The sequence below is a fragment of the Lissotriton helveticus genome, chromosome 2_1 (assembly GCF_964261635.1).
Source record: "Lissotriton helveticus chromosome 2_1, aLisHel1.1, whole genome shotgun sequence".
NCBI lineage: Eukaryota > Metazoa > Chordata > Amphibia > Caudata > Salamandridae > Lissotriton > Lissotriton helveticus.
The window spans coordinates 1,731,256,878-1,731,284,522 of NC_136059.1; the positions used below are offsets into that span (position 1 = coordinate 1,731,256,878).

General features: G+C 44.7%; 1 protein-coding gene across 1 annotated transcript in view; it reads left to right on the forward strand.

The window, feature by feature from the left end:
* The first annotated feature begins 1,596 nt into the window (after positions 1 to 1,596).
* The window catches only part of ABCA1 (ATP binding cassette subfamily A member 1), a 132,747-nt gene continuing 106,698 nt past the window's right edge, over positions 1,597 to 27,645 (forward strand). Inside the window, exons 1-4 of the mRNA XM_078676675.1 lie at positions 1,597 to 1,801; positions 8,690 to 8,783; positions 12,420 to 12,561; positions 14,534 to 14,652. Coding sequence (XP_078532801.1) covers positions 1,736 to 1,801; positions 8,690 to 8,783; positions 12,420 to 12,561; positions 14,534 to 14,652 — 421 coding nt within the window. The 5' untranslated portion in view covers positions 1,597 to 1,735. The remainder of the gene's footprint in view (positions 1,802 to 8,689; positions 8,784 to 12,419; positions 12,562 to 14,533; positions 14,653 to 27,645) is intronic.

The following is a 27,645-nucleotide window of genomic DNA, read 5'->3' on the forward strand; positions in this document are numbered from 1 at the left end:
TTTTGTACCGCCTGTACGCCAGTCACAGTGCACTCAGGGGCGGCCTTAGGCAAGTGCAAGCTGTGCACCCTCACAGGGCCACCAAACCCCAGGGGCCACGACGCCAATATATATCCTTAATATAATAATCCTCTGAGGATGGATACATATTTGCATGGTGGCCCCTGGCAGGGATTTGGTGACCTCCGGCTCTGTTCCACTTCCAAACACCCTGACCCCCCCCTCTTCTCTGGCCTCCGCACTCTGCCCCGCCCGGACCCCCTCTTCCGGGGCCCCCTATCTACGCTCCCTGCCCAGGGCCGCCATGAGCCTAGAGCCGCCCCTGGTGCACTCCATAGCTGTGCTGGACTATGGCAGAGAGCGGGCCCTGTTTCCTCCTCCTTGTTCATGGTGGTCGGTTCTAGTTGCCCATGCTAGACGGCAGCCCCGCCTGGAATGGATCATGGGCCTCGCTGTAGAAAGCCCTATAGCTATGCAGCTTGATGTCAACTTGTCTTCACCGTAACCTGTGAGGTTGTACCTGTACTGGTGACGCGATTGCGTTGTTGGACTCTGAGGGTCGCCCTTCTTGAGTGATAGGAAGCTGCAGCGGCCTTTAAATGACGCATGTGCAAATGATATCAGTCCTGCCTGGGCACGGGAGTGTGTGGTCATCCTCATGACAGATGGATGGATGGATGGATGGATGGATGGATAGATAGATAGATATCTGTCTGTGTGTCTATCTTTCTATCTGTCTATTTTCTGTTTGTCTGCCTAGCTGTACACCTGCTTATTTTTTACATTTTAGCCTCGTTTGATCTCTCACATCTAGCTCAGTTCTCGTGTTCTTCCCCCTCCCAGAATCATGGGTTTCCCACTATTTATGTTGTTTTTAATAATGGCAATTTCTCTAACGTTTACCTGTTATTGCCAACTCTTTCTACATCTCTCCTTTTAAAGTCTCTTTCCCGAGAATGTCTGCATTTTTGTTATTCTCTCAATCCCTGTATCCTTTCCCTCGTTCAGTCCTCTCATTCTCTGGCACCCCTCTCATCTCTTTCCATTTCTTCCCTTTCTCTTTCTCCCTGACTCTCTCATTTTTTTCTCTCGTCTAATCTTTCTTTGTCTCGCTCCTGGTCTCTCCCTTTGCGCGCGTCACTTCCTTTCGTTCACTGACCCCCTTCTCTCTTTGTCTCTTTGACTTAACCCCATCTGTACATGTTTCTTCTCCCTGATCTCCCTTCCTGTAATTCTCCTCCTCACTCTTGTTTCCTGCCCACTGCCCTCTCTCTCTCTCTGCCCCTCTTCGCCCCTCTCCTCTCCTCTCAGTCCGTTTCTCCACATGAGTAAGTGGGGGAGGGAGACACCGCGCAGTGGGTGAAAGGTAACGAAGAGAAGATGCGGTGGGGGACCGGGGTGCTCAGGCAACTTGAGACTTTGGCAAAATAACTTTTCCTCCGTCCTCCGTGTGCACGGCGTGAGGCTGGGGAGGCCGCTGGTCCTTGACGGCGGGTCGGAAGTGGTTAAACGGGCAGGGGGGGCTGGCGGGAGCCACGCCGGGGCGCTTGGGTTAATCGTTGTGTCTGTGGACAGATAGTGCACTTGGCATTCCTTCAAAAGCCGGTGACGACTGCAGTCTCATCCTCTCTCTCTCTCTCTCTCCAGTTAATGAGCAACCTCCGCGCCCGCTTGCCGCTGCTCCTGCCGCCGCCACCGCCGCCCAGGGAGAGCCGCCGGGGCCAGGGGGAACGCCATGGCCTTCGGGACCCAGCTGGGTCTGCTGCTGTGGAAAAACTTCACCTACCGGCGCCGGCAGACGGTGAGTGGAGAGTCTCAAAGCAGGAGGGCACTCTTGCTGAAGTTGAAGTTTCCTTTTAGAGAAGAAATAAGTAATGCAGCAAAACAATTTTCTCATAGCAAAATTGCAAAAAACATTTTCGTTTTACACAAAGTCTAAGACAAATTATGAAAATATTCAGAATATTAAATAGAAAGATGCATTATTCTCTTAAATGAAATTTAGTTGAGAAAGTCTTATGCACCAGTGAATAAAGAGGGGATGGATAAAGAGGGGGTAGATTCACATTGCATAAACTGCTATGAAATGAACGCATGCCAATTTGATTATGTCGACATATTTATTTGATAAGAATAACGTTATGGAAACAACGTGTGCACGCTTAAACTGACTTCGGAATGTCTCACAGGCACGAGCCTCGCGTTATTCTATTGAAAACACCTTCCCAGTGATTGTTGTTGCCACTAGAGGACCACTGAACATATTTTTCCAGAAAATGGAAGCGTGAAGCTGCAGGCTTCCCATGCTGTCGAGCTGAGCTGGTAATGAGAAGTGCAGCTACTCTCCCATTAAAGGCATTACATCCTTCCAAATATATGGTACTCTCCTTTTCACATCCAAGAAGCGAGGGGACATGTCCATTTAGGGCACTGCTGTTAAGTAATCTTCGGGCAGTCACTTGATCCCTTTACAAATCTTCCCCTTATGCTGTGTGGCTGTTACTACATTTCCACAGCGGCTTCCCAAGGCATTCAGTGCTCTTGTCGCTTAACCAGGTAGATGGTGCCAGCTGTACCTGTATTCCTTAGACAGACTGTGACCAGCTGTAGAAGCTTGGACTCAGGCCGAGTCGCTCAAACGACCAGCAAGTCCTCTGTAGTTCGCTCTTCCGTGGACTTACAGGATATTTACAGCACACCAAGGCACCCTGTGCTGGCTCGCTGTTCAGTCCCACTAAGCTCATCAGACCTAGCAAATGAGGGGCCCTGTGACTCTGGTGCAGAGAAATGTTAGCGACAGCTGGAACTGGGCCTCCATTTTCTTCGACACGACATCAAATCTGTTCTCATTCCTGGAAGGTTCACACACACTCTGGACCTAGAGGAAATGACTCCTTTTAAGTGTCTAATGAATGCACTCAGTTACTCGCTTGTGCGTTCACTCACTCATTGACTCACCAGTTCGCCCATGTCCTAGGGGGTGTTGGTGAGCTGGGAGTGGTGAGTTTGGTGTCGGGCCTGTACCGACACAGTAACTCTCGCTGCTTATCCAGTAGCTTTCAAGAGTATAGTATTACAGAACAGTGATCCTCAGATAGGAATTGCTCCCAGTTTATATCAGTGGTGAAAACTCTCATCCTTGTCCCAAAACATGGCCTCAGCTCCTTCGAATCTCCATAATTCAGATATGCATTTATTGCGATGAGGGTCCTCCCGTCCAAAGGTCCCTGTGAGCGGTAAGAGCAGCTTAAGTAGAACGGCATGGATTTAGGCAAACAAGTGAACCCAAACCAGAGGCTCCACTCCTGGCAGGTTAGCCGGGACATGGTGGTCGTCCAGAATCTCCAATGGTGCTCCAGGCTGTGAGGCCCACAAGTGAGGCCGGAGAGGTCTTCGCACTCCAGAAAAAGTGCTGCTCTTGAGACTTGCTTGTTTTCTCAAATCGGCAGGCTGTTTCGAGGGATGGGCTGACCGTTCCACCAGTCTGGCGGTTTCTTGGTGGGCTGCAGGCTGGGGGCTGCTTTCAGAGTGGGAAGGCGGCCCGTGAAGGCATCCATGGTCCCATTTTAGTCACAGCCTCCTGCAGTGTCAGGCTGGTTTGAACATATTGCCAAGGCTGTTTTTAGTTTCCTTTCTTGCCCTTTCTGTTACTTAACACTACCAGGGGAACAAGCTGAGGTCTTTTTTTGTGAATAGAATGTAATTTTAAGTTGGACACCCTTATTAAAACAGATTTGTAAGAGGGGCCAATGAGTACTGCAGAAGCAAGGGAGGAGCCAACGCTTCACCCCAGAGACCTCAGGCCATTTGATCGCTTCACTAGTAAAACTTGGACGTGTTAAACCTTATACCATGGAGAAATCTAGAAGCTGGAGGAACAAACCTCAGATCAGTGAACACTGAACCACATGGTCTTGCCGCGCTCAGTCCAGTAGAGTTTGATTCCAAAGCAGGCAGACCATGCTGTGTGCATTTCTTCACTCTTTATGTCACCAGCCGTGAAGTCGAGTCCTTTCTCTATGTTTCACATCACTTGTCTTTGAAGATTCCATGTTGCCTTCAGAGTCACTGGTTCTCAGCTGTGAACAGGAGAAGAGGCTCATGTTTCACCGTAAACTGCACACTCATGAACAAGCTGTGTATTTTTTGCTTCAGTAACAGTGTGCTCCCGTTGCACCAGGTCTCCCTCCCTCTTACCGCGTCAGTGGGCTATTTGGGAAAGGATAGCGAATACCACAGACACCTAATTTCTGGACGAAGAGAAAGGGAGACAGAATATGGGGACAGACACCTCCCACTATACATTTCAGGTCCACCGAAGAAGATTTCATAGCTGTTCCTGCGCGGCAATTAATTGAACACGCAGAACCATGTCTACACCCTTCTCCCCAAAAGTAAAAGAGACACTAAAGCGAGTTTGCAGATTGCACGTGAAGACATTGTTCTGGCACATTGACCAGCTATGTGCCGCTTCCTGCCTCTCCTTCATTCATTTTGCGGTTTATCTTCAATAACCAGACCCCTCTCCCCCCGCCTGTTCTCATAATTGTGCCATGTATCTCCTGATTTCCTTGCAGCCTCTTTCCATTAGGAAAACACAAAATGACAGGTTCCCTCTGGAGAATTTGGTTATGGCGTCCAACCAGCTCACGCAGGCAGCCATCTCCCGGAAAAAGACATTTGAAGGCCGGGGGCAGGCCTTCCTGAGGGGGTGGTGGTACGGATACCAGTGCCTTGCACGGGCCTGTGAAATACACTGCATGTGTTTTCCCTCCAGCTGATAATGGCAGCATAAGGCTACAAGGCCCATTTCCACTGTAAAAACACTCTTTCTATTAGGTTTATTATTTTAAGAACAGCCCCGGCATTGCTGCTTCCTGTTACTGCAGTTTCATAAGTAGCTGGCTGATGTCATTAGCACTTTGGTTGTCACTGCTCTGTTCCTTTTGGCGCTCCGGAGGACAGCACACACACGTACATGCAAGCATGCACACATATGTGCACGCACATGCAAGCATGCAGGCCTTCACACACATGCACGCACAATAACACTTGCAATGCACAAACACATACATACATGCATGCACAAAAGCACCCTAGTTCAACCGCCATGTCGAAGCCAGTGGGCTAGTCACTTGGGCCACCTCATGGTACAGGCCTGGGAAATTGCCTTGCTCGAGCCAGCAGGTTCAAAGTTCGACTTGAGAGCCGGTGACGCAACGCTAAAGGTCGCTGGCGGTAATCCATGCATCAAGACGCCCTCTCAGAAGAAGTCCCTTTTGTAAACTCAAGGTGTTTATTAACCTACTGCATGTCATGAAAAGCATCCTTGCTTGATGATGCCATGTAGAGGGCCATTAACGTTTTTACACAATGCCAATTTAGCTTGCTACAAAAAACAGACATAGCTGCATCCAGGTGTGCTTCTCGATGGAGATCGCCTGTGGGAGACACCCTCAAATTTACTGAAACAACTGGTTCTATCTTCCTACTGCAGACAGTGGCTGCAGATAGTGCTTTGGTGGAGTAGCTCTGGGTGTGGCCATATGTACAATGTTCCAATGACTTCCAGTCTGGGTTGCTGCGCAGCCAGGGCTTTATCGCTTTGTGTGTGTCGGTGCTTGGATTAAGGTATGCCCTGCTTCTCACATTAAAATGATTTTAATTCGATACACAAGCATTAAAGGGTGCAGCAATAGCTTTCAGTGTATGCCTTCTCCAATTTGGCAAAGCTTGGATGTGGCCCTTGGAAATGTGAAAGTTCTGTGGCTGCAACATGAGAACAACAACCACAGCCCAGCTCCGAAAATAAGTCCTTGCTGAAGTAACTAATGCAAATTTGCAAATGAGACTGGTGCTTTGTGAACACACCAGCTGTCTCACCCTCTTTTTTTAGTGTTCTAGAAGACACCGTATGCACAAAGACCTGTATCACAATTCAACAAGAATTAACCACATTTTTGAGGATCTTCTTGTCAACTTTGTGGACGCTAAAGCCTATAAATGTTATAGTTCATTAGTTCAGTTTTAGCACTATATAATTTGCAATTCAATTAATATAATTTGCTCTATCCAAAAACCTCTTGCACTCAATCACTCATCAACCCTCACACTCTCCAACACACACTGATTCACTTTCTTGCCTAGACAGCCTCTCCAGGGGCACAAGTAACTCAAAGAGCGTGGTATCTGAATAAAAATATTTGAACAATGGGCCCCTAGTGCTTGAGGTCTAAACACACAGTGACGTGGCGCTGTTCCTGCATGCAGGTTTGCAAATATGTTTGAACATACACAGATGAACCCGAAAATGTGCAGAATATTTGTCGGACATTGGCTGTGAATCACATCGAAAGGTGGCACATTCCTGCGTCTTCTATCTAACTATGGGAAAAAGAAGTCTTTTTCACAATCCACAAAGCGAAAATTCTGTCAAATTACATTCACAGTGGAGCGCTTGGGCACTCTGTATTAAAGAAGCATTGGCAAAGCCTATTGGTCAGGCTTTGGGCGCTAGCCTTCTGGCTTTGTAAGTATTGTTTTGTTTTGTTATGGTCTTTACAAAACTTAATTTTTGAAAAAGCTGCTGGGCCCTCAGCAATTTACAAAAAAACATGAGCCAAAGAAAATATATTTTTGGGTCTCAGAAATCACGCATTGCCATAGTAGTCCCTGACGCTTAAGAGGACTACTTTATGTGAGGATGAGCTCCTTGTAAAAGAGCAGAATGCTGTCACTCACAGTGAAGTTAGCCAGTGGCTGAAGTTGGGCGGAGCGACTGCTCCATGCTATATTCTGTAGGGAGGGGGGGGGGGGGCAGAAGAAAAAGGAGAATGACACAACAACAGTTCCATGTATAAAGAAGACTGGTTTAAGACCCCTGCGTGTAAGTATATTATATATGCAATTGTAGTAAAATCAAAAGGTCTTGGCTAATGCCAGACCTAAAAAAGAACATTCCTAAAAATAAAAAGATTCTGACAAGAAGCAGCAAACAAGTTAAGGGAAGGAAAGACGAGTGATAATGGGCATCTCCGGGGTTGAGGTGGTTGCATGTGATCGGCATCGACAGTCACTTTTGGGGACATGGACTTATTCTGCATTATCAGACTTAGACGCAGGGCAAGAAAGAGTAACACAGAAAAGGGAGAAAGGAGGAAGAGAAAGGGAGAACGCAGGGACCAACTGTACCAGTAAGACAAGCGATCAAGGAACAGGATCTGCAAGGTGGTAGAAGGAAGCAACATTATTTGGATTAAGTCTCGCCAGCCCTGGTGTACAAAGCTGCATTCTTCAGTGGCAATGAGGGTCTCATTACAAAACGTTGGTCTTCTGCATTTTTTAATTATTTTAATGAGACCTGCATCTCTCCTTGTGAAGAATGAGGTTGTGAGAAATCTGATCACCCCAACAGTTTATCAGAGACACCCATCCCTGCCTCAGAACAAACAGCACTTATGGTCAGCCCACTAAAGAGGGAAGGGGGACAGGATGCCAGCGAGTGCGACAGAAAATCAATGTTGTATTGTAAGCAGTAAAACTAAAGAATGCTCTAAAATAGGTTCCATCCGGATGCATCACTGGTATATAATTCTAGTCAAAGCTACTCAGCAGGTTGGTAGATAGCATGCTTTTACTTGAAATGTGAGACAGGGGCGGTGATGAGAATTTCAACAAGGCTTCGTTTGCAATTACATACATTAGAAGTGAGTATTTTTTTACATGTTGTGCTCAATTGTACATAACGGTTCAGATTCTGGCAATTGGAGTATAGTTGAACCATTATAGGGCAAGTTTAGGCAGTTGGTGGAGGTTTGTGCCCCTTAATTCTGAAATAATTGAAAAGGTGTTATCGTTATGTTTTAGTGTCTTTATTTATTTTCATCATTACACCTTGTCACGGTGAACAATGCACAGAGAAACAGCCTGGTCTTCCTACTTGAACCATTATAGGCCGCATGTATTCTTCATGCCGCACCATCCTCATCCTCAGACCTTCAGAGCCCACCGCAGAGCGATGGCCTCCAGAAAGATGCACTAAATACGTCACTGTTTAAGCAAGCCCCCTCAGCCCCACCCCAGTGTAGGACCAGCTCCTCTCTCAGAGCCTCATGATGCACTCATGTAATATTAAACAGTAGAGCGCGAAGGGAGGGACGAGAGTGGCGCCGGGCTCTTACCGCCATTTTCACGGATGTGGGTTGAGTGTAAGAAGTAAAGCAGCAAGATTTCACATACAGGAAGCAACAAAAATGGCGGGGTCAGTGGTGCTAGCAAAGCATGCAGCCCGGCCTGGACTCATTGAAAACACATTCAGGCAGACCTACTCGGCTCCTAGGGGACAGGCAGCAGTAGCATGGAAGAGGAAACGAGAGCTGCCAGGCCTTCTGCATCAGGCAGCAGAATTGCTAGATACCCCCCTCTTCTCAGAAATGGGGCCCACGCAGAGTCCTCTCAGAGAGAATTCCTGCTCTTTGCAGTAACCCTTTGACGACCAGGCCGCTGCGCTCACAAGGCTTTGACCAGAACATTGCATCATATAGGGGATCTGTTGGTGTTTATTGAATGGTGCAACCTTCTGATTAAGATTTCATCCCGGTATGTTGCATCTGGTATGATTGTCCTCACACTTGACGGTTTAGTACATGAATGATAAAACGCTGAGCCTCTGATTTCTTTTCCTCCTTAGTTCCAGTTGCTGATTGAAGTGGCTTGGCCTCTCTTCATCTTCTTCATTTTGATCTCCGTACGACTCTCGTATCCACCCTACGAGCAGCATGAATGTAAGTCTCTGGGGCACACATGGGCCACTTGGGTGATGGGCAGACGGCTGGTTTGTGCCTTTTCAGGGTTGTGGTCAGAACTTGAGGTGACTATGGAGCTTTACTTCCTGCTGCTGCTGGTGCAAAGGAGCAGTGTTCCATCCCTACATGTTCAACTTGACTCAATCTGCCTAACCTCACTTACACCAGATGACTTTCGAACGGTGGGATCTGCTTCTGGGAAAATGTTCAAGACAGCCCATGCCGATAAACACACCCATCATGATTTACTTGGCACCTAGCATGTCTGTGTTAACTTTATATGTATTGGGTGGATGATGAAAGATGGTGTCTGTGCCATTGTGTCTCTTTAGTAACATGTACAAAATTTCTTGGGCTCTTCAGGCCATGTCAGACATTGCTCATTTAATAGTGCAGAGAAGCGCTTGGACGCCCATTTGGGCAGCAATCGCGCTTTACAAATCACAATACAATACAAGCCCATTTATAGACTGGGAATAAATTCTCTATAGTTGTGAAAATTGCTCGTCAAAGTTACTGCCCGAGATTGCTGCCCTGTCTGGACAAAGAATCGCCCTTCATAGAAATGTCATGCCAACTATCATCTACAGATTTTTGAGGAAATAATTATAACAATTGACCATAGCAAGCAGCACCCACACTTACAAGATCCACAGATCATGGGCACCAGCCACTCACATCCCTCTGAAGGATGTGGTGGAGAGACATAATACGGCACAGCATCCAGTGGTGGCTCTATCACTGGGTTTCTGTTCTTACGGTGCATTTGAAACTGAGAACCAATGTGTGTTACCTTTTCCTACGTGTTCTGGATGTTGCGTTGCTTCTTTTCTCACCTTTTACCGGTTTTGGACACCGTAAGACATCCATGATTATGATTACCATACACAAAAGGTTTTGCGTTGCTTTTCAACCTGACGCAGATCCACTTAAGGAACATTCTCTCTCCTGCTCGAGATTATACGCTCATTCTGCCCTTGTAGTGTAGGCAATTGGGGCTGTGCCCACGATCAGAAAATCAATCCCTGATTACCAAGTTATTGCATCATGAAAAAAGCAAATCAGAAACGACTTTGACTTTGTAATTCAATCATTGCACAACACGTATAACCCCCCTCCCACCAAAAGTGCAGCGCGACAGTGAGATTTGATCCCAGGACTGGATGTACTGTAAATATTTCTGTACAAATACAGCCACTGGATCTAAAAGTAATTTAGCCGGCCCTGGGCTAACTATTTGCATTGCAACACAAAGTGACGCTGGAATTGGACAAGTTCCACTAATTTAAGCCAATGGCAGACATTTTATAATCCCAAAATTCACGACTGGGATGCAATATCTTGTATTGATAATGTTTTTTTCTTACGATGCAGTTAATGTTTTCCATGGTTAGCACTTTGGTAGTCTTCTAGTTTGTGATCAGTCATTTTTGTGTTAGAACAAACTTGTTCAACGCAGCTAGGTCTGGATGTGTGAGGAATGCACTTGTCTATCAAGCAGAATTCATCAATGTTCCTCATAGAAGTTATCGGTGCGTTTGCACTGCTTTTGCTGTACCTAACGGAGGGATGCTACTTTCTGCCTTCAATTAAATTGTTAGTGTAGGTCACTCTCTTCCTGACAAAGGCAAGCTCTATTTTATGAACATCTTAAGGATAAATGGGCGTGGCCAGAAGTCACATTTATGACTAGAACGTAGCACACATTTCAGCAGTAGCTACTGAAAACTTCCAACCACAGTGCTTGTGCAAATACTGTTGAGCAAACAAGCTATGTGGAGAAAGATCATGTCATTAGTTGTACACACGTGGCTCTCTGCCCCATGCAGACAGATCCAGCTGCCCAAAACCCTCTTCTCTGGACACCCGCTCAGACGGGTGGTGTGCAGTATCAGAATACAAGCAAGTGCTGCGAGTTGTGCCAGGTGCCAGAGAGCACAGAAAGCCAGCCCCACAATTGTTACAACAATCTGTGTCTAACTCAACCAACTAAACAACACAATCAGTCCCCAGGTGAGTAATCCAGGATGCAAACCTGTCCTTCCACATCGTCTGCCCCATAACTGGCACGTGATTCAGTTCAACTGTCACGGCCAGGTGGTAGTGTTGCGCAGAACTGCCTGGTGCACTGCATCAGCACCTGTTCGGGGAACCTGCTGGCCCTCCGACAGATGTCGGCCGTCTGACACACCTGGCCTTGGAGGGAGCACCATTTATTGCTATATGGATGTTTACAGACCAGAAGAGTTGACAAATCACTGAAGGGCACTGTGTGCAGTTGTGACACCAGTACTCAGGTTATGTGTTCCTCTTTTGGGGGATAATTCAACAAAATAAACAACTTAATAGCAGAGAAAGAAACAGATGCAATTGGGTGGAATGTAATAATAAAATAACAGGTCAAACCCAAGATGTGTTTTTAGATGAAGATAAATGGTTAAAAAAAACAACGGAAGTGTTGTTGTATTGACCACCAGCTGCTATAAAGCTTGACCTGAGGAGGGGGGTGAAGTAGCTAGGTGCATTGTGGTAAAAAAGTAAAAAAAACGTACCTGGTTGCCTCGTCTCTCCTCTGTCTCTCCTCCACCATCTCTCCCCTAGGGCGGGAACAGGAAGCACCCAGGCTCTCCTGAGCCAAACACAATGCTGCAATGCAGTGCTGTGATTGGTCTGGGCTCTGTGGTTCGGCGCTCAGCCAGGGAATGGGAGCCTGGGCATGTTCTCCACACGGGCTGTAATGCAGCCTGTGTGGAGAACATGCAAAATGCTTATGATGGTTTGGCCAGCCCGCACTACTCCTCCCCCTGCTCCTCTGTCATCGGAGCAGTCCCGCAGCAGCAGGAAAACATTAAATGATAATAAACTCGAATTAATATCATTTTATGTTCCCTTTATTTCACTGCTGTAAAGCAGTGCGGCAACGCTCCTCCCCTTTGCGGAGGGGCCGCCTCTGTATACGTAGCAAGCAACAGGAACCCAGTAATACTGTACATCAGCACCATATTTAGGAAAACTCTAGCTGAAATAGATGATAGAGGGCGTGACACATGGCTTCACCATCTCTTACCTTGTGTCTAATGCTTGTTTCTCTCAGGATAGAGGTAACGGAGGCATTTTTAAGCACATCTGACCATGTTGGCAAGGCGCCGGAGAGAAGGGCATGGATACGTTTCTTCATGGATGCTATAAGGTTGTTGCCAAAAGCAATGCATGGTTCTTTGTCTCACTCCTTTTAAATGACGTCTCGGCATGTGCTAGATTGAGATCATGAATCGCCCCCAGTCTAAATAAATGCTTAACAACTGAAAACAGAACATTTGAATCTGTTCTCATAAAACAGCGTGATCGTCATGCAGTAGCTGGTGTTTCGTCAACTTCAAAGTCTACAAAATATCTGTTGTAGCAAGAAAGTTGGATTCTTATATTTGTCAGTGAATGTGAAAGAACTCCCTTCCTGGGAAGACATCTTACAGCCCAACACTCAGCATTGCAGCTTGTCAAGGCCATTGCCAAGAATCCGAGCTCTATGTTCTTCTTGAAAACAATAAAAGATTCTGTGGAAAGGCCACATAAAGGTGCTAATAAACGCTGTTTTCTTTATTCCCCCCTTCCCAGGTCATTTCCCAAACAAGGCCCTGCCATCTGCGGGCACCCTGCCGTGGATACAAGGGATCGTCTGCAACGCCAACAACCCTTGTTTTCGCTACCCGACTCCAGGGGAGTCGCCAGGAGTCGTTGGAAACTTTAATAAATCCATGTGAGTAGAAGAGGGACTCCCACCACCACCTTTTATTTCTGTCATTAGGAATAAAAATTATCTTTTTTGTTTTGTTTAAAGAGCTTTATTGAAGTAAATAAAAACGTAGGTACGATATAAAACAATATTTATAAGGAAAATAGCAAAAAAATTGCGAACTGAATATATAATATAGAGGAAGAAAGGACACAAGATATCTTTATATTATTCATAGATATCTTGTGTCCTTTCTTCCTCTATATTATACTTTTTTTTTAACAAGAGAAATTTAGCTGTCCCCTGCAGAGATTTCCAGGAAAGATGGTGAAAAGTTTGAAAGTGGGATGGTTGTATATATTTCACAGTCTTAAGCCCTCATATACTTCTACTTTACTTACCTTTCTGTGCAGTGGACAGTTCGATGTAATGGATGCAGTATTTTTGACTTGTGATATAGTGGGGATAGAAGAGGGGGGGGGGTACCCGTGGCTGACCGCTAACAGGTCTAAGGGGGACAATAAAGTGACCCAAAGGCACCCTCTTACAAGATATTCCAACCCCTGTTAAGCATGGAGTGCATCATTTGTAAACACGAAACGGAAAGAAAACAGCTTTTAAAGTAGGTGAACCAAATTCTAGCTCATTTACACTTAAATCAGGCCGGGCCAGTATCAAGCTCCATTTTTGTGTTTTAAACTAGGAGACTGAATAAATAGATAATGTCATTCGGTGTGAGCCCCTACTTCTGCAGTACTGTGTTTTGCATCCATGAATACACGAGACGTCCCTCAGATGATCAGTGTGGGGAGATCAGCAGTGTTCCCACCTCATTGAGTGCCTGTTCTCAACCATAGCATATGGCAGCAGAGTGTGTTCCACAGCACTTTGTCATAGCGCTCTGTCACACTTCTAGGCCACGCTTACAGAATCCCCACATCAGAGCATGTCAAAGCGAAAGGTTTCAGGGAGAGTGTCAAATACAATATAAAACGTTCTTCCTCTGCACTGATAGCTCTGTATGAAAATATCGCACAGACATAGTCAAGAAACCTTCTGACCAGGTTCGTTCACCCTGCCTTCTATATAATGTGGGTCACAATCTGCCTTGTATGTTGTTGGATGCACTACATCTTTGTCAATTCCCCATTGGTGTCATTCTAGGGTGAGGACCAATTTAAAAATGCCTAAAAAACAAGTAATTAAATTGTATTTCGCTGCAGATATTGAACCCCTTAATCTCAGAGTTACTTATATGGGGCCATGAAGCAACACTAAGGGGGTCATTAGGATGGCGGGCGGACTTTGTCCGCCCGCCATCCTCGTGGTGATAGGGACCGCCCTCCATAAGGGCGGGGGTCCCGTGGGGGGTATTAGGATGTGCCCGCCACAGTGGCGGGCACATCCTGTATTTTTAGCATTGTGGCGGGCGGTGCTCTCTGCACTGCCCGCCACAATGCTAAAAATGCATTGCAGCATTTGCATTTACAAAGCGGCACCCCCCTGTGTGCACCCCCCACCTCTCCTTCAGAGTGAAGACCGCATGCCTTTCCGTGGCCGCATGCCGCCACGGAAAGGCATTGTTAAAAGCCCATTGTAATATGGCTGGCGGTGTCTGATAGACACCGCCACCATATTATTCCTCTTCCGCCCCGGCCACAAGGCGACCGGGGCGGAAAAGCGGCGGACGGTCTTTCCGTCCGCCGAGGTCCCCCCCGCCATACTAGGATGGCGGGGGGGAAAACTAATGTGGGTGTCGGGCGGATTGCCCCCGCCACGCTGGCGGTGGCTACCGCCAGCCTGGCGGGGGCAATCCGCCCGACATCATAATGGGCCCCTATGTGTAGCAGCAACATGTAGTGAGAATTTTTTCGTAAATGATGATGGTTTGTCTTCCAAGGGAGTGTAGATTTTGTGATACCTGAAGGCCCAGCGAAGGCCACTTAGGCGCCAATCAAATGTTGTACAGATCTCATCTTTGTGTCCCTCTTTTCAGCGTCTCTCGAATGTTCTCGGATACACAGCGGCTGATGCTCTACAGCCAGAAGGACTCCAGCATCAATGATGTCCACAAGCTATTGAGGACGCTACGAAAGTTCAGGGATGTTCACACCGGTAAGTTTTGTGTGAGAAGGACCGTGCCTTGTGTGGGCCTGTTGGTGCTTTTGCTAATGGTGGTACCACAGCCAATCTGCATTAATGTATTCATTTGCCTCAGCCATGTAAGAGTGTTCATTATCTCCGTACAAGACCATCGGTTTTCTGTACGCTTGGATATGTTTTGCGATGACAATAGACTGTATTTGTGAGAAACTTAATCCCTGAACAATTTAGTTTTTCTTTGTGGGCATTATGTTAGTGATGATTTATTTATTTGGTATTTTCGGCTTTTATGATAGAAATCAATGTCAATATTCTTATGACTGCAAATTAAAGAAAATCAACTTCTCTCAAAAATAGTAAAGATTATTCCCAGGCCCTTTGTGCTTGAAATTGTGTCCACAGACTAAGCAAAATTGTGAATGTGTTCAAGTTTCCAAGGCTTATTTCTGTTTAAGACACTCCAAGACTCTCTGCTACGAGATCCTTGATTGATGTTCAGTTGTAAAGACATTCAACCTTTGTGGAAAAGATAGGGTCTACTGGAGGAATATTCAGGTAGCTGAAGATGCCCCATTGTTGGAAACCTGAGCGACTGCGCTTGTGACAGGGTGAGAATAACATAGAGCTGGGCCTAGAGGTATACTTTTAACATGAAGCTGTCAGAGCGAAGACCTTCATGCAACTGCTTGGAATGAAAGATTCAGTGTAAAACTATGATTAAGTTATCAAAAGCTAAAGTTATATCAGTTAATATAAGTTTGGACATGCGTTATTTGTTGATATTACTTAACATGCTTAAGGCATCACATTCTGTGTTCTGTTTTTTGGGCAGAACTGCCCACAGTCCAAAGGCTGATGTGGGCTAGGCGCAACTGGGCATGCTATGTATGTAATCTTACAGACAGTAAGGAGATTAGGCACTTGCCTATATATGCATTAGGGGCTTTGTGGTCTAGCATATGCATTTTTCTCAAAGGTTGGACAATTGTTTGTGCACATAATGAGCCCAGACCTATCTCTCCCTCTGTTGGAAGGAGGCTTTGCTCAGAGTTTCACTATCTCCCCCTTTCTCTGTCTTCCTGTCCAGCACACACATAAATGCACTCTAATGCTAACTCATGAACCCGGTCTCAATATTTTACTAACCAACACCATCTCACTATTTCACCCCCTCAAGCTCATCCTTTTGATCTAACAACAGGTATTCTGTGTTTTCATTCTCTTTAATGATGGCAAATACACCTTTACAAGTTCCGGTATCTTAGAGTGGCTTTACAACAACCCGGTTGTAATATTTTAAGAAAGGTTCCCGCAGACAAGCTACCACAAGAGAAGAAAAAATAATTTGTAGACTGCAGTGATATAAATTGTCAGTGTTTGGAAAGTTACTTTACCACCATAAATGTAAGACAGGTGAAATGCATTCTGGAGGTGCAGTTTCTCTGTAGGGCCTTTATGCTTGGGGATCATTACATGAAATTGGCAAAACGATCGATTTTTTTAGATCCCTGCCATTTTTGAAATAATATGCCTAATTTCTTTCTGGCCGAAGAAAGATTCAAAACTCAACAATCTTCCAAGACCTTCTGAAGACCTTGCTCGTTAGAGGTTAGGCAGGGGGGGGCTGATCACTTGCCCTTGGCTTTAAAGCTTTAATACACCAGGTTCTGCGTTTCAAATTTGGAGGTTGTCTTTAACCGATGACTGCAGGCTCTGAATGTCAAAGGCCACGGGTCACAACAAATTATTTTTTCAAACCAAATCATCCTCACATATTTGTTGTGCCTTCTTCTTATGAAGCCACGTGTGCACCTATCTCATTGCAGAAACCCCCTTTCTTCAGCGTTGATTGCACCAAAAAAGTATGTTTTTGCACATAAGTTTAACACATACAATACCTATAGCGAGTTATAGCGAGTGCATGCTGCTTAAATCCTAAAGCTGTCTAATCGCATAAGAGGGAAGAGCAAACAGAAACAGAGGAAATCTCCTTTGGTAAAGGTGTTTGGGAGCTTCAGATATTTTCTAGCTTTTAAAGATATAGAGGAGCTTTTTTGGGTGTAGGATCAAGGCAGGTGAAGGTAAGTTTCTCCCATTTGGTATTTCTGAAATCACCATTAAAGTATTTTTCTCAGCCTTTGACCGGTGAGCTCAGGCTGGTCCTGCTGAGTCAGGCTTTTGTTTCCATGTTTTTAGCTTTGCAGAGAACTGAGGTTAGGTTTGGGTCACCCGCTGCATCTTTATCGGGAGCTGATAAAGGTTTTACTGACAAGCGTTTGTGTGTGCCACCTGTTGGGTGCAAAGAGCTTTCCTGCTGATAGTGGATGCCTCGTTGTCATATGCTGCAAGTGGCCTTAGCAAGGGAAGAGTGTTTGAAGCTGGATTGGGAGCCAGGTGCCCTTTTTCTGTGTTTTCCACAGTTTTTAACACTTTGGGACAGTGCTTATGCAGACATGTTAACTCAGACATGGATTGTGAATGCCGCGTAACTGTGGAAAGGTTGTCAGGCAGGCTATCAAATAATACTAAATAATAATTTTTGTTTTTATGATGTGAGGTTCCCTGGGGTTGGGTAGTACGAAAGAGATAAAATGTCCAAACAAATAATCTTTTACGTTTTCAAAGATTTCCAGAGGGCTCCCAGTGGCAATAACCATAGTGATGGGTAACAATTGTGATGCAGAGAGCAGAGCATGTATATGAGTGAGTGAATTAACATATTAATGAGATATGTATATTCATTAATAGAACAGCACGAATAGAATTTAAGGGCAAGAACCACCATATCTACTTGAGCTGAATAGCTACTTGCAAAGAGATGCAGGGACAGTCAGATTACGTATTATGATTATATATCATTTAAATTGAGAAAGCAGGCAAATCAAAATGATTGGCATGTTCAAGTGTGCAATAGGATTTGAATGTTAGAGTGTTTTTGTATATTGCAGTGTACTCTTTCCTCTGACTTACTGTCATTGAATGACACAGTGCCGTATGAACTTGTTGATGTGTGGCTCTACACTTTAAGAAAGTCCATTCACGGCCTCTTGACTTGGAGTCATTGTAGTGTGTTGATAATCCTCTGCATGACCACAGTACACTACAGAACAATCAGAGCCAAAAATTGTTCAGGAAAGGTTCCCTTCTCCTAGAGTCAGGACTAGTGTATGGTGTTGATGAATCAGTTTGCTGCCCCCACACTGCCCTCTAAGCTTTACTTTTCCAACCGTGGATGTTTCATAGATTCAAATGCTTGAATGATTCCCTTTTGCCAGGCTGGAAATCCTTTATGCGAAAATGATAATGCCAAGAAGCAGTGCACTATAATTAACAGACATAATGTACTGCCTTGATTAATAACTCTGCAGATGACCAATGAGGTGGGAAGGACCTAAATTCATTCCCCTCATAGACTTATCTAGGCCATGTACATTCTGAGTGAAATATAACCAGTACCTTTCATTTTGGCTTTATTGTAAATGATGACATACAGGTGGTCAGGCCTTGTCCAAGATGTGTTTTTCCAAAAGCCTGTTTTTTTACAATAGATCTTACTGCTGACACTTTGAACATTGCATACACAGAACCTGCAGTTGTTTTCTTGGTGCAAATAAGTTTGCACGAAAAGAAGCATAGATCCAAAGTGCGCTGTGGTGTGATATCTGGAAGCTGCTCTTAGAAAGAGTGATGCCCTACTGTGCTCCTACATGGCTGATCAGATTGGGTGCTGCTCCGGGTGCCATCTCAATGTTTGACTCAGAGCCAAGCCAAGCTGACAGGTGTGTGTTTGGGCAGAGACGTTGGATACCAGTAAAAGGTGAATGGTGGTACTGTAGCCATATGACATGGCCTTATTACAGTACTTCCAGCTGATTATGCCATTCAGCAGTGATCAACACTTGGTCTTTGCTGACCGCAAAGCCTGATCTGAGCTCAATTGACCACTTTGAAAAACAACTTTGGCACATATAGGCAGGGCTACTGGAATTATTGATTCGGTGTCTGTGGTGTTTTCTGCAAAATTATGTTTTTCCCATTTGCACATGCTCAAACATCTACTGCAATTTTAGTTACTTTCTTTTAAAAAATAGTTTCTAGCTCAAATGGTTCAAAAGTTAGTAAAAACGCCAAAACATGATTCCGCAGAGTGACAGATCCTTTGTGAAGGTTAACTGGTGACATTTCAGTTGCTGCTTGCTCAGGTGTAAAACTAGTAGTAATTATGTTGAACCTTGCTCAGACAGAATCAGTAAGTGTTGAAGTGTCAAAATATGAATAAATACTGTCATGGATTATGTCACACAATTGACCATTTCTTGCTGCATAGCTTATGTCAGTGCTCCAACATAAATTGGGCGCTTCTGCTGTAAAATTCCAAAGGCCTTGATTATTTTGCAGATTAGTTTCAGATAGCTTAAGTGAGTACAGATTACAGAAATATTGAATGGTGTGAGACTGTCGAGGGTATGCACAGTCACTGTCACATCAAGGTTGTAACATGAAGATTTTACTTATAATTTAAAGGAAAACTCGAGACCACGTTCCATAAGTGTGCTCAAACTGTATCTTAAAACTGAAACTAACCATGATGGCTTGCAAGAAACAAGTTACAACTTTATATTTTACATTAAAAAATTGGCCTGCATATAATGCAGAGTCGTTTGTTTTATTTCTTGCATGGTGTTGCACGTAATAAACACAGCCCTGATATAGTACCGCCTACCACAACTTTTGGAGACTTGGACACAGCAAGCATGAACATATTTATTGGAATTATTTGAGCGTATTTGCATATCCCAGATCCCTGTTTGGTCCTGTGTGGTCTTTCACCAGTAAGTCCTCATTTCTGACTTCCACCGCTAATGAGGGTGCTTGCTTGCTCCAGACCTGACGAGCTTTGCTCTGCAAATGCACAGGAAAACATATTAACCACACCTTAGGTTGCATACCTGCTTATGGGAAGTTTGTTTTATTCATTTGGTGGCACATTTTAGTTAGTTTGATATGTCAATATCGGATGTATGACGTTACAACGCCTACCTTTACAACGCCTACCTTTACATCGTAAGTTTTACAACGCATACCATTACAACGCATAATGCTTTTGGGCGCTGGGATAGTGAATAGTTTAATTTACTATTCCAACTCCAGTCCCCGTGGATAGTAGGGAAGGTTATTGGATAGTAAATTAACCTATTCCCTATCCTAGAGCGCCCCCCAGAGCAATGCATTGTGATAGTTTGCGTTGTAAAAGTTGCGTTGTAATGGTAGTTCGTTGTAAAAGTTGCGTTGTAAAGGTTGTATACCGTCAATATCTTCGATCGAGCTAGACAATGCCATCTAGCAGAGAGAAGTTTGCAGAGTCATATTTCCGAAGATCCTGAGTCCGCTCTAGACCGTGCCTATTTGTCTCTAGCCACACTAGTGCTTTTATGCAGGGTGGATCCCATGGAAGGGTCCAATGGCTCTACAAAGTGGTTGCCTGGTTAGTCTTTAGTGTTCTACTTTTCTCCAAGTGCCAGCCATGATTCTTGGCCATGTGTAAGGCCTAGTGTTTTTTTGCTGCCTGTGGGCTCAGCTCTTCTCTTTTTTTCCCTTACTGAGTCATGTTTTGCTCCCAGGTCATTTTCTACTTTATTTAAATATCAGACTACTGACTCTTGCTGCTTCAAATTTATAAGAGAAGTTAATCTTTCTGTACAGACTAGTGTCTGGCCAGAGGCCTCTTTTTTTACAGAACTGATTCCCCACCCCTGTGACCACTTCGACTGTGTGGTGTTCTTACCGTCCTGTTGTATCGTTTTATCGTTCACTCAGTCTTGGGTGGTTTGAGGACATTGTTCAACACTCACGTTTTCCATTCCTGTATGTTGCATTTTACTGCATCTATAGCTGGGTTCCACCGCCTTCATTTTGTGCCTCGTGTTCCCAGTGGCCTCACATGCCAACATTTTAGAAGAGGAAAGTGGGGGAGTTAAAAATAATAAAAAGAATGAATTTCCCCATTGACTTTTATTGAAGCAGATGCAATTTCAGGCGGAAGACAGCCAAAAGAAAGCTATTTTGGGGCTAATAAATCGTCAGTCTCCCGCCTGAATTGGGTATATCGGCATGTGTGCAGTGGTGTATGGTAAAATAATGGGGCTCGCCTGCAGGATGTGAAGAGGGTCGCTGAGTTTACCTTATCTCACAGGTATTCTTTGGGCCTGGGTGGCATAAGGGCCCTCTGACGGGTCTCGGGTGTTACACCCATGCGTTTACCCGCCTAGCTCTGGCTGCTGGTACACGGTGTTATGCATTGGCGTTGATACTGGGCTCGGGCTGCCTCTTCGATGGCTGCATATTGCATAAGGAACAAATTATTGGACTTTAGACGTCACTGGTGATGACCCATTTCCTGAGGAACGCTTTGGCCGCACTCCTGCTGCAGATGGGAATTCTCTCATTTTTGTGCTTGGCAAAAACCCTGGGAATGTTGAAACGTCCGTGGTGGGCGTTTGCTTCGGTCGCGCTGCTCCGGATCCAGACACATGTTCTGAAGCGAGCAGCTGCCCAGAGCCCTCTCAAAAGAACAGACCGTGTGTCCTTGTTTTGTTCCTCCTCACAGGAATGGTGACGCAGTGCGAGGGAAACATGGCGGCTCCCCCATACAACCACGCGGAAGGGCGCAGCAAGGGTGGGTGGGTTCCAAAAGAGCCTCCTATAAGGGTCATACATTAAGTGAGTTAAAAGCGCCCACATCAAGATTTCAGCCTGGGCCATTGACTTTACCTCATTGATTTCAGGACTGATTTCAGTCGTAATTACAGATTTTATTGTTAATTTATCAGGTAGTACTAAAAGAAAATCATCCCAGAGCGTTTCAACTTGTGACCTGAGGTTTGCACAAATGTTTGAACAGATGAACCCACCGAGTTATATTACTGGCAACTGCCTGCACTGTAAAACACAGAACACTTCCTGTCCCCTTCTTTGGGAAGCTGTTGAAAAGTGCAGTTTGGGAAGTTGTTGAAAAGTGCAGTGGCACCTGGCCGACTTTAAGGATGTGCGACCAGTGCAGCTGCACATGGCGGTGACCTCATGGAGGTGGGGCACAGGGAAGGGGTTGGGGGGGTCGCTGTCTTTAAAAATAACTGATTTTAAAATCACCTGCTGCAGAGTTCATTGTGTATCCAGGAGTTTTCAGCCTGCAATAAAAATGTCAAGATCACTCTGGTGATTAATTTTCCTGCTGGAGAGAGATCAGAGTTTTGTCTAGTGGCAGTTTTGACTCATTCTTAAGTAGCGCAGAGGGTTATGTGCCTGCTGCAAAGAACCTGTACCATGCAGATCACAGAACTGAGTGTGAGTGAACTAAGCGCTAAATAAAACTTAAATGTGTGTCAGAGAGGGACTATGGAGAGATGAAGGGCACAGTTGGAGGCTGGTAGTGAGGGAATTTGTGGACAAGGAGGTCATTAGGGAGCGCCAAACAAATTGTTGCCACGGACGAGACCAGCACCAAAGTCGGCCCTGCGTGCTACAACGCTAGGGTGCACTGTTGTGACCTAGATTGTAAGTGTGTTGTAATGTTTACACTGGATAAAAGGTGCTTCCCTAAAAAACAGACATTTTGTGTGTAGTAATCTGTAGCCTACGAGCCTTTATGCGCCTTCATGTCTACTCCGATCTGATATGCCTTTTGTCAACTTAGACTTGCCCTAATTTCGGCATATACTTGTTGTGCAAAGCCATGGAGTGTGAATGTGCCCACAAGCTGAGTCGGTCATTGTAAAAATTTTATTCCATACTGAGGTGTTTTAGATACATGTGCTTTGCCAATGACAGGGGCATTTGCGTGCCTCCATCTTATTCACTGCACTTCATCCCAGGAGTTTATTTTGATTCGAGATCGGCACAGGTATATTAACTATAGGAGCTGAGATTTATTGAACTGGCATACTACATGTCCCAGAGTGGGTAAAGCTTTTATCAAAGGCACCTTATTGGCAGGTGAGCTCCAAATGTTTATTTTGCCTGCAAACGTATTGCAAAGGTGGCGAACACTGCTTTATTAATTTGCAAAATGTGTTACCTTCACAAAACATCACCTGAGCATAAACATTTCTAGACAAAAAAAGTTGATGCAGGAGATGGAAAATGTATTTTAGAAGTGAATATTTCCACCACCAGTAGGTTTTTCAAATATGTAGGGTAGGATCTGCTTTTTCAGGACAGGTTACTAGTAAATAGTGTCAACTTTGTGAAGTTGAAATTCATTTGAAATATATATATGACGTTGCCAAAAGCCAGCTTTGCAAGTTTGCCTTTATGTAATAAACAGTTGACAAAAAATTAATTTACAAGATCTATATTTAGAACCCATGACATTAGACTTTAAATATTAATGTTCGCCAGACGAAATATCCTAGTTATTTTTTTAATGGACCATTATTGGTGCAGCATTGCTAGGGTAATGCCATGATTACATTGACACAGTTTTTTGGTTGTTGGCTTTCATGTCTGTACAAATGCCTTCTGCACTTGCTTTGGGAACATCAAAGCCTGACGGGAATAACAGACACATTCACTAATGCAGCAAATAAAAAAAACACAAACAACCACCCACTAAAATGTGCAGAAAAAACTTCTTCTGGTAGTTGTCACTCAACATAGCTCCTGTGAAACCCGTTATGAAGACATGCCACCCAAAGAACTAGGACTCAAACAGAAGCTGTGAGCAGTTTAAGTCATTGCAAAGTCCTTTATTATAGATGCCGCAGAGATGGGTGGGCCCATCATCCTCAGAGAACATTACAGCAGATTTTTCCAAATATATTTTCCTTCATTGGTCAAACGTATACTTCAATAGTCTGTGGTTTAAAATAAAATCTTCAGCTGTGTGGGCAAAACCACACGGACCACTTTGGTTACATGTGGGTTATCTGTGCCCTGTACTTAGTAAGTGTGGTCGGTGAGGTGTCAGGTGGTTAGCGTTAAATGTAAGATGATAGCACTTTGGAGACTGGGTGCTCCCTCCTGTGGGAACACCTTGAGGGTAGGTTAACCACAAGCCTTGGCAGGGAGTCTACCCTTTCACAACATGGGCATGTTAGCCTAGGCTGATGTTTACCCATGAATGACATGGGCACATTAGATTTGGACCTCCGCCTGGTGGAAACAGCAGCCCCCTTACTGCTGTGTCTGGCTTGAGACTGCTCAGGTGGACCCAGGTAATCTCAGCACATTACATGGCTAACTTGCAGGATAGAGTCGCCCTTCCGCCTTGCATATATTGGGATTCCTGGTAATGTCATGAGGTCAAAACTCTCTTTACCAAAGAAATGTTGCACAGTGGATGGGACTTGGACAGGGAAATGGAATTATGCAGCAAGAGTGGACCAAATTACGCACCACAGTTTAGTAAAATATGCAACAAGAAAATGCCAATCATGCAGCATAATGCTGCCTGTCTGGACAAACGTTTCTCCTTATTAGTACTAGTTTAACACCGCCATACAGCAATATGCACCTGAAAGGTGAACAGTCAACAATTGTAAAGTGCCTTCGGCCACACAGCAACAAGCATTTCCTCTTTTTTAATAATCTCCAGTCCGTATGAGCTAGAAATCATTTTTTGTTGTTAAATCTTAAAATTATGCAGCAAAGGATGGGTTATGTGGAAAATGTGGCAAATCCATAATTAAGTGAAAAATGCTGCAGCCCCAGATTCTCATAATTTCAGTGGCCCTGAAGCTCATTCCCTTTAGAGTCTTGTGGCACTGAGTCTTACAGAAAAGGAACATGTGTGTTGCATTACATTTGCCTCATGGAGGAAAAAAACTAAAGATCACGTGTTAATTGCTGCCAATCTGCTGCTGGATTTCCTGCTTCCACAACTGAAAGCTTTACATCTTCCAATGGTTTGTCTGTGTGGATGACCTGGCGCACCAAAGCCAGCAGGACGGCCGGTCCCCTTGTGAAGAACGGTGAAAGAACACAAAGCCATATACTGCTGATAATTTTGGAATATGACCATGAAAGCACTTTGTCGCACATCTGTGTTTTTTATTCGCACTCAGCACTTTCTTGATCTAGGTTTGTTCTGTTTTGTTGACAATCTTGGTATATGCCTTTGTTCGTATGGTGTGAGGGCAGGGCTTTGCCACATGTCTCCTTGTAGCATTTTTCTTGTTTATACATGAAATGCTAAAGTGGGCCATGAGATCTAATATTTTGTTGTTTTAATCTTTCTATGGGTTTTACTTGTTTTTAAATTGCTTTTGAAATGTTGTCTTGTATGGTGTATCTTGGGTATAGTGATTTCTTGAAATGAAAACACAAAGCCTGCTGTTGGAACCAAGTTGAAAGATTCCTCTCTGTGCTTGGAAACGTGTGACATGTAATACCCGGTGATAAAGAAAGTTTAGCCGAGGCAGTTAGTTACAACAAACAGTAGCCTTTTGGACCAGCTGGGTCGATTTTTGTTGTCTAGATGTTTGAAAGATACACAATTGCACAAAATGCGAGCGTCATCTTTAGTCTAGAATTAAGTGAACACCATGAAGCCTTTCGCCTCTTTGTGGTGTAGATTAGGTCCTTTTTGTAATTGAATTGCATTTATTTTTTATTTGGCATTGCATCGTCAGATAGGTCCACCTTACTTCGCAGTCAAGCCTAAGTAGTTGGCCAAGTCCGGCAGTCTGCTAGTGAGCGCAAGTCTGCTAGTGAGCGCAGAGTAAAGACCTATAGGCTATTTGCTGACCCCTGTTCACTGTTTTTAGAAGACCGTCCAGTTCTACTAGCATTCTTGAAATAATTACGCCTATAATCAGTGCCACTGTTATTCTGAGGCAGTGTTAGACCAAATTATGTTGCAAGAAAAGGCTAAATTACACTGCATAGTGTGCCACATTTTTGTCATAGTATTTTTATTTATTTTGTATTATATGCCTAGTTTGTGATTCTTTTTTACAAAGTTAACACTGCCTGGACAAAAGTTTAAATCATGAATATCAGTTTGTCACCTTAATACATCAGTAGGCAACTGAAAGGGAATTCCCTATGTGCAGCAATGACCCTACGACTCCATACAAACACATCCAGCAGCTAGAAACACACTTTTGTTAAAACCTGCAAATTATAAAAAAAAACCTGCAAATTATTGAGAAGATGGTCGAATATGAGGCACGTGTTGCAAATTCTTAATTATCCGGAAAAAACACGTCCGCACAATTGCATAACTCCCTGCTTCATTATAGAAATACAAAATGTACGCAAAAATAAAGCTCAGTATGAGCTTAGAGCACACCCACAGGCAGGCCGCTGAATGCTCAGCTCTTACTCACAACAACCCGCGAGTTCCGCGTCGACGCGCGCGCCAGGGCTGAGGTGGTCGCATGAAATGGCCGCTGAAGACCTCAGGGGTATTTTGGGTCCGGCACGCGCACACTGCTGTCCTATCTCCCGTTACCCTTCGCAGCAGTTAAAGCTGTCAGCATCTTGCGACGTTATGCCTGTCGGCCTGCTCTTGTTTTGGGGGATTCATTTCCTGGCTTGGCCCTGCACTGAACTTCTCGCAGGATAACCTTGCGCGAGAGGAATGTCAGGAGCGCAACAAAGCAGACGGGCCCAGAAGTAGTGCCGGGGGAGCTGAGTCACCAGAGAGCACACAGCAGGGGCACACCAGTGGATAATGTATATTTCGCCACCTATGCCTGGGAGCCACCCACAAAAGGATGCCTCCCAGGCGTATATTGGCTTACTACTGAGATATTTATCACAAGCACGTACAATTTGGCAGCAGTAAATACCCATGCAGGAGTAAGCAGCTTGAACAACAAAGTGTGGTTTGCCTAGTTAGTTTGTGAGCGCACAAACGTGCGAATTTATGGACATTTATGTGTATGAATAATTACAAACTCCTATGAGGCCCTTTCCTAACTTTGATATAGTCACTTTTACTCCAGCTAAGGGCTGGAGTAAGCACCCCTTCCATCGTGAGAAGGGGGATAGATCATCCCCAAAATTGTGGGGGGTTTAGTAAAAGGTATTTTTTTCCCCACGGGGAAAATGGTTTCCCGTGAAGGAATAGAAGGAAAGAAATATACATTTTACACCGAACTGCCTTTCAGCAGTAAGTAGTTGTACACCGTGTGCAATGGTGCAATGTAGACATGACAAGTCTTAGAAAATTCAGATGACATTTCCAGTGTCCGCCTGGAGGAGCTTTCCAGCGTTCCACTGGGAATGTTTGAGAACTGTAAAAAACGGTGTAAAAGTACGTGCAAGCAGAGGTGTATTTACCCCCATTACATTTTTAACTTGTTTGGGTGAGCTGAGCTGACAGTGTTTTTTAGCATTACACTGTAAATACATGTTGACAGAATTACAGCATATTTGTAGATTTGGACTTGAGTCACTCAGTTACGGACGGACCACCTGTCACATTGTGTCTCAGATATAATATTTGGGCTCCAAACCTCAAATCTGCTGATAACTGTTATAAATAATCTAGCCTCCTATGTAACGGTAACCAGTTGAGCGACCTCAAAAAGATGGAAGGCTAAAGTAAGTGTCCTTATTTGAAATCGGGCCCTTCAGCTCCCTGAGAATCAGGCGCAAGCGTTGGACCCCGTAAGACACCTTGCAAGATGATATGAAGGTGCGTTGTCCGCAAACAAGACACAATATACATTTTTCATGTACCACACATTTGTGAGGGTTGAGTGCTGCCTTCACCGGTGGGCTCCAGCAACGGAAACGGCACCCACGGACGTCATACAGAATCGATGATGCGATGAAGACACGAATTGAAGGAAGACGTGTATTTCTCACTACAAAGAGGACGGTGACTGAAAAGTGCGCTGGGTCTGTGTAGTTTTGTTTAACAGCTTGAGAAGGAATTACCCTGCGCATGGACGCGGCGCTCGACCTGCAGTAACCTCTCCCTCGCCCCCTCGTTCCCGCCTTCGCCTATCTTCCTTCTTAAAACCAGCCTTTCTCATGCGAGGCAAGAAGTCGACA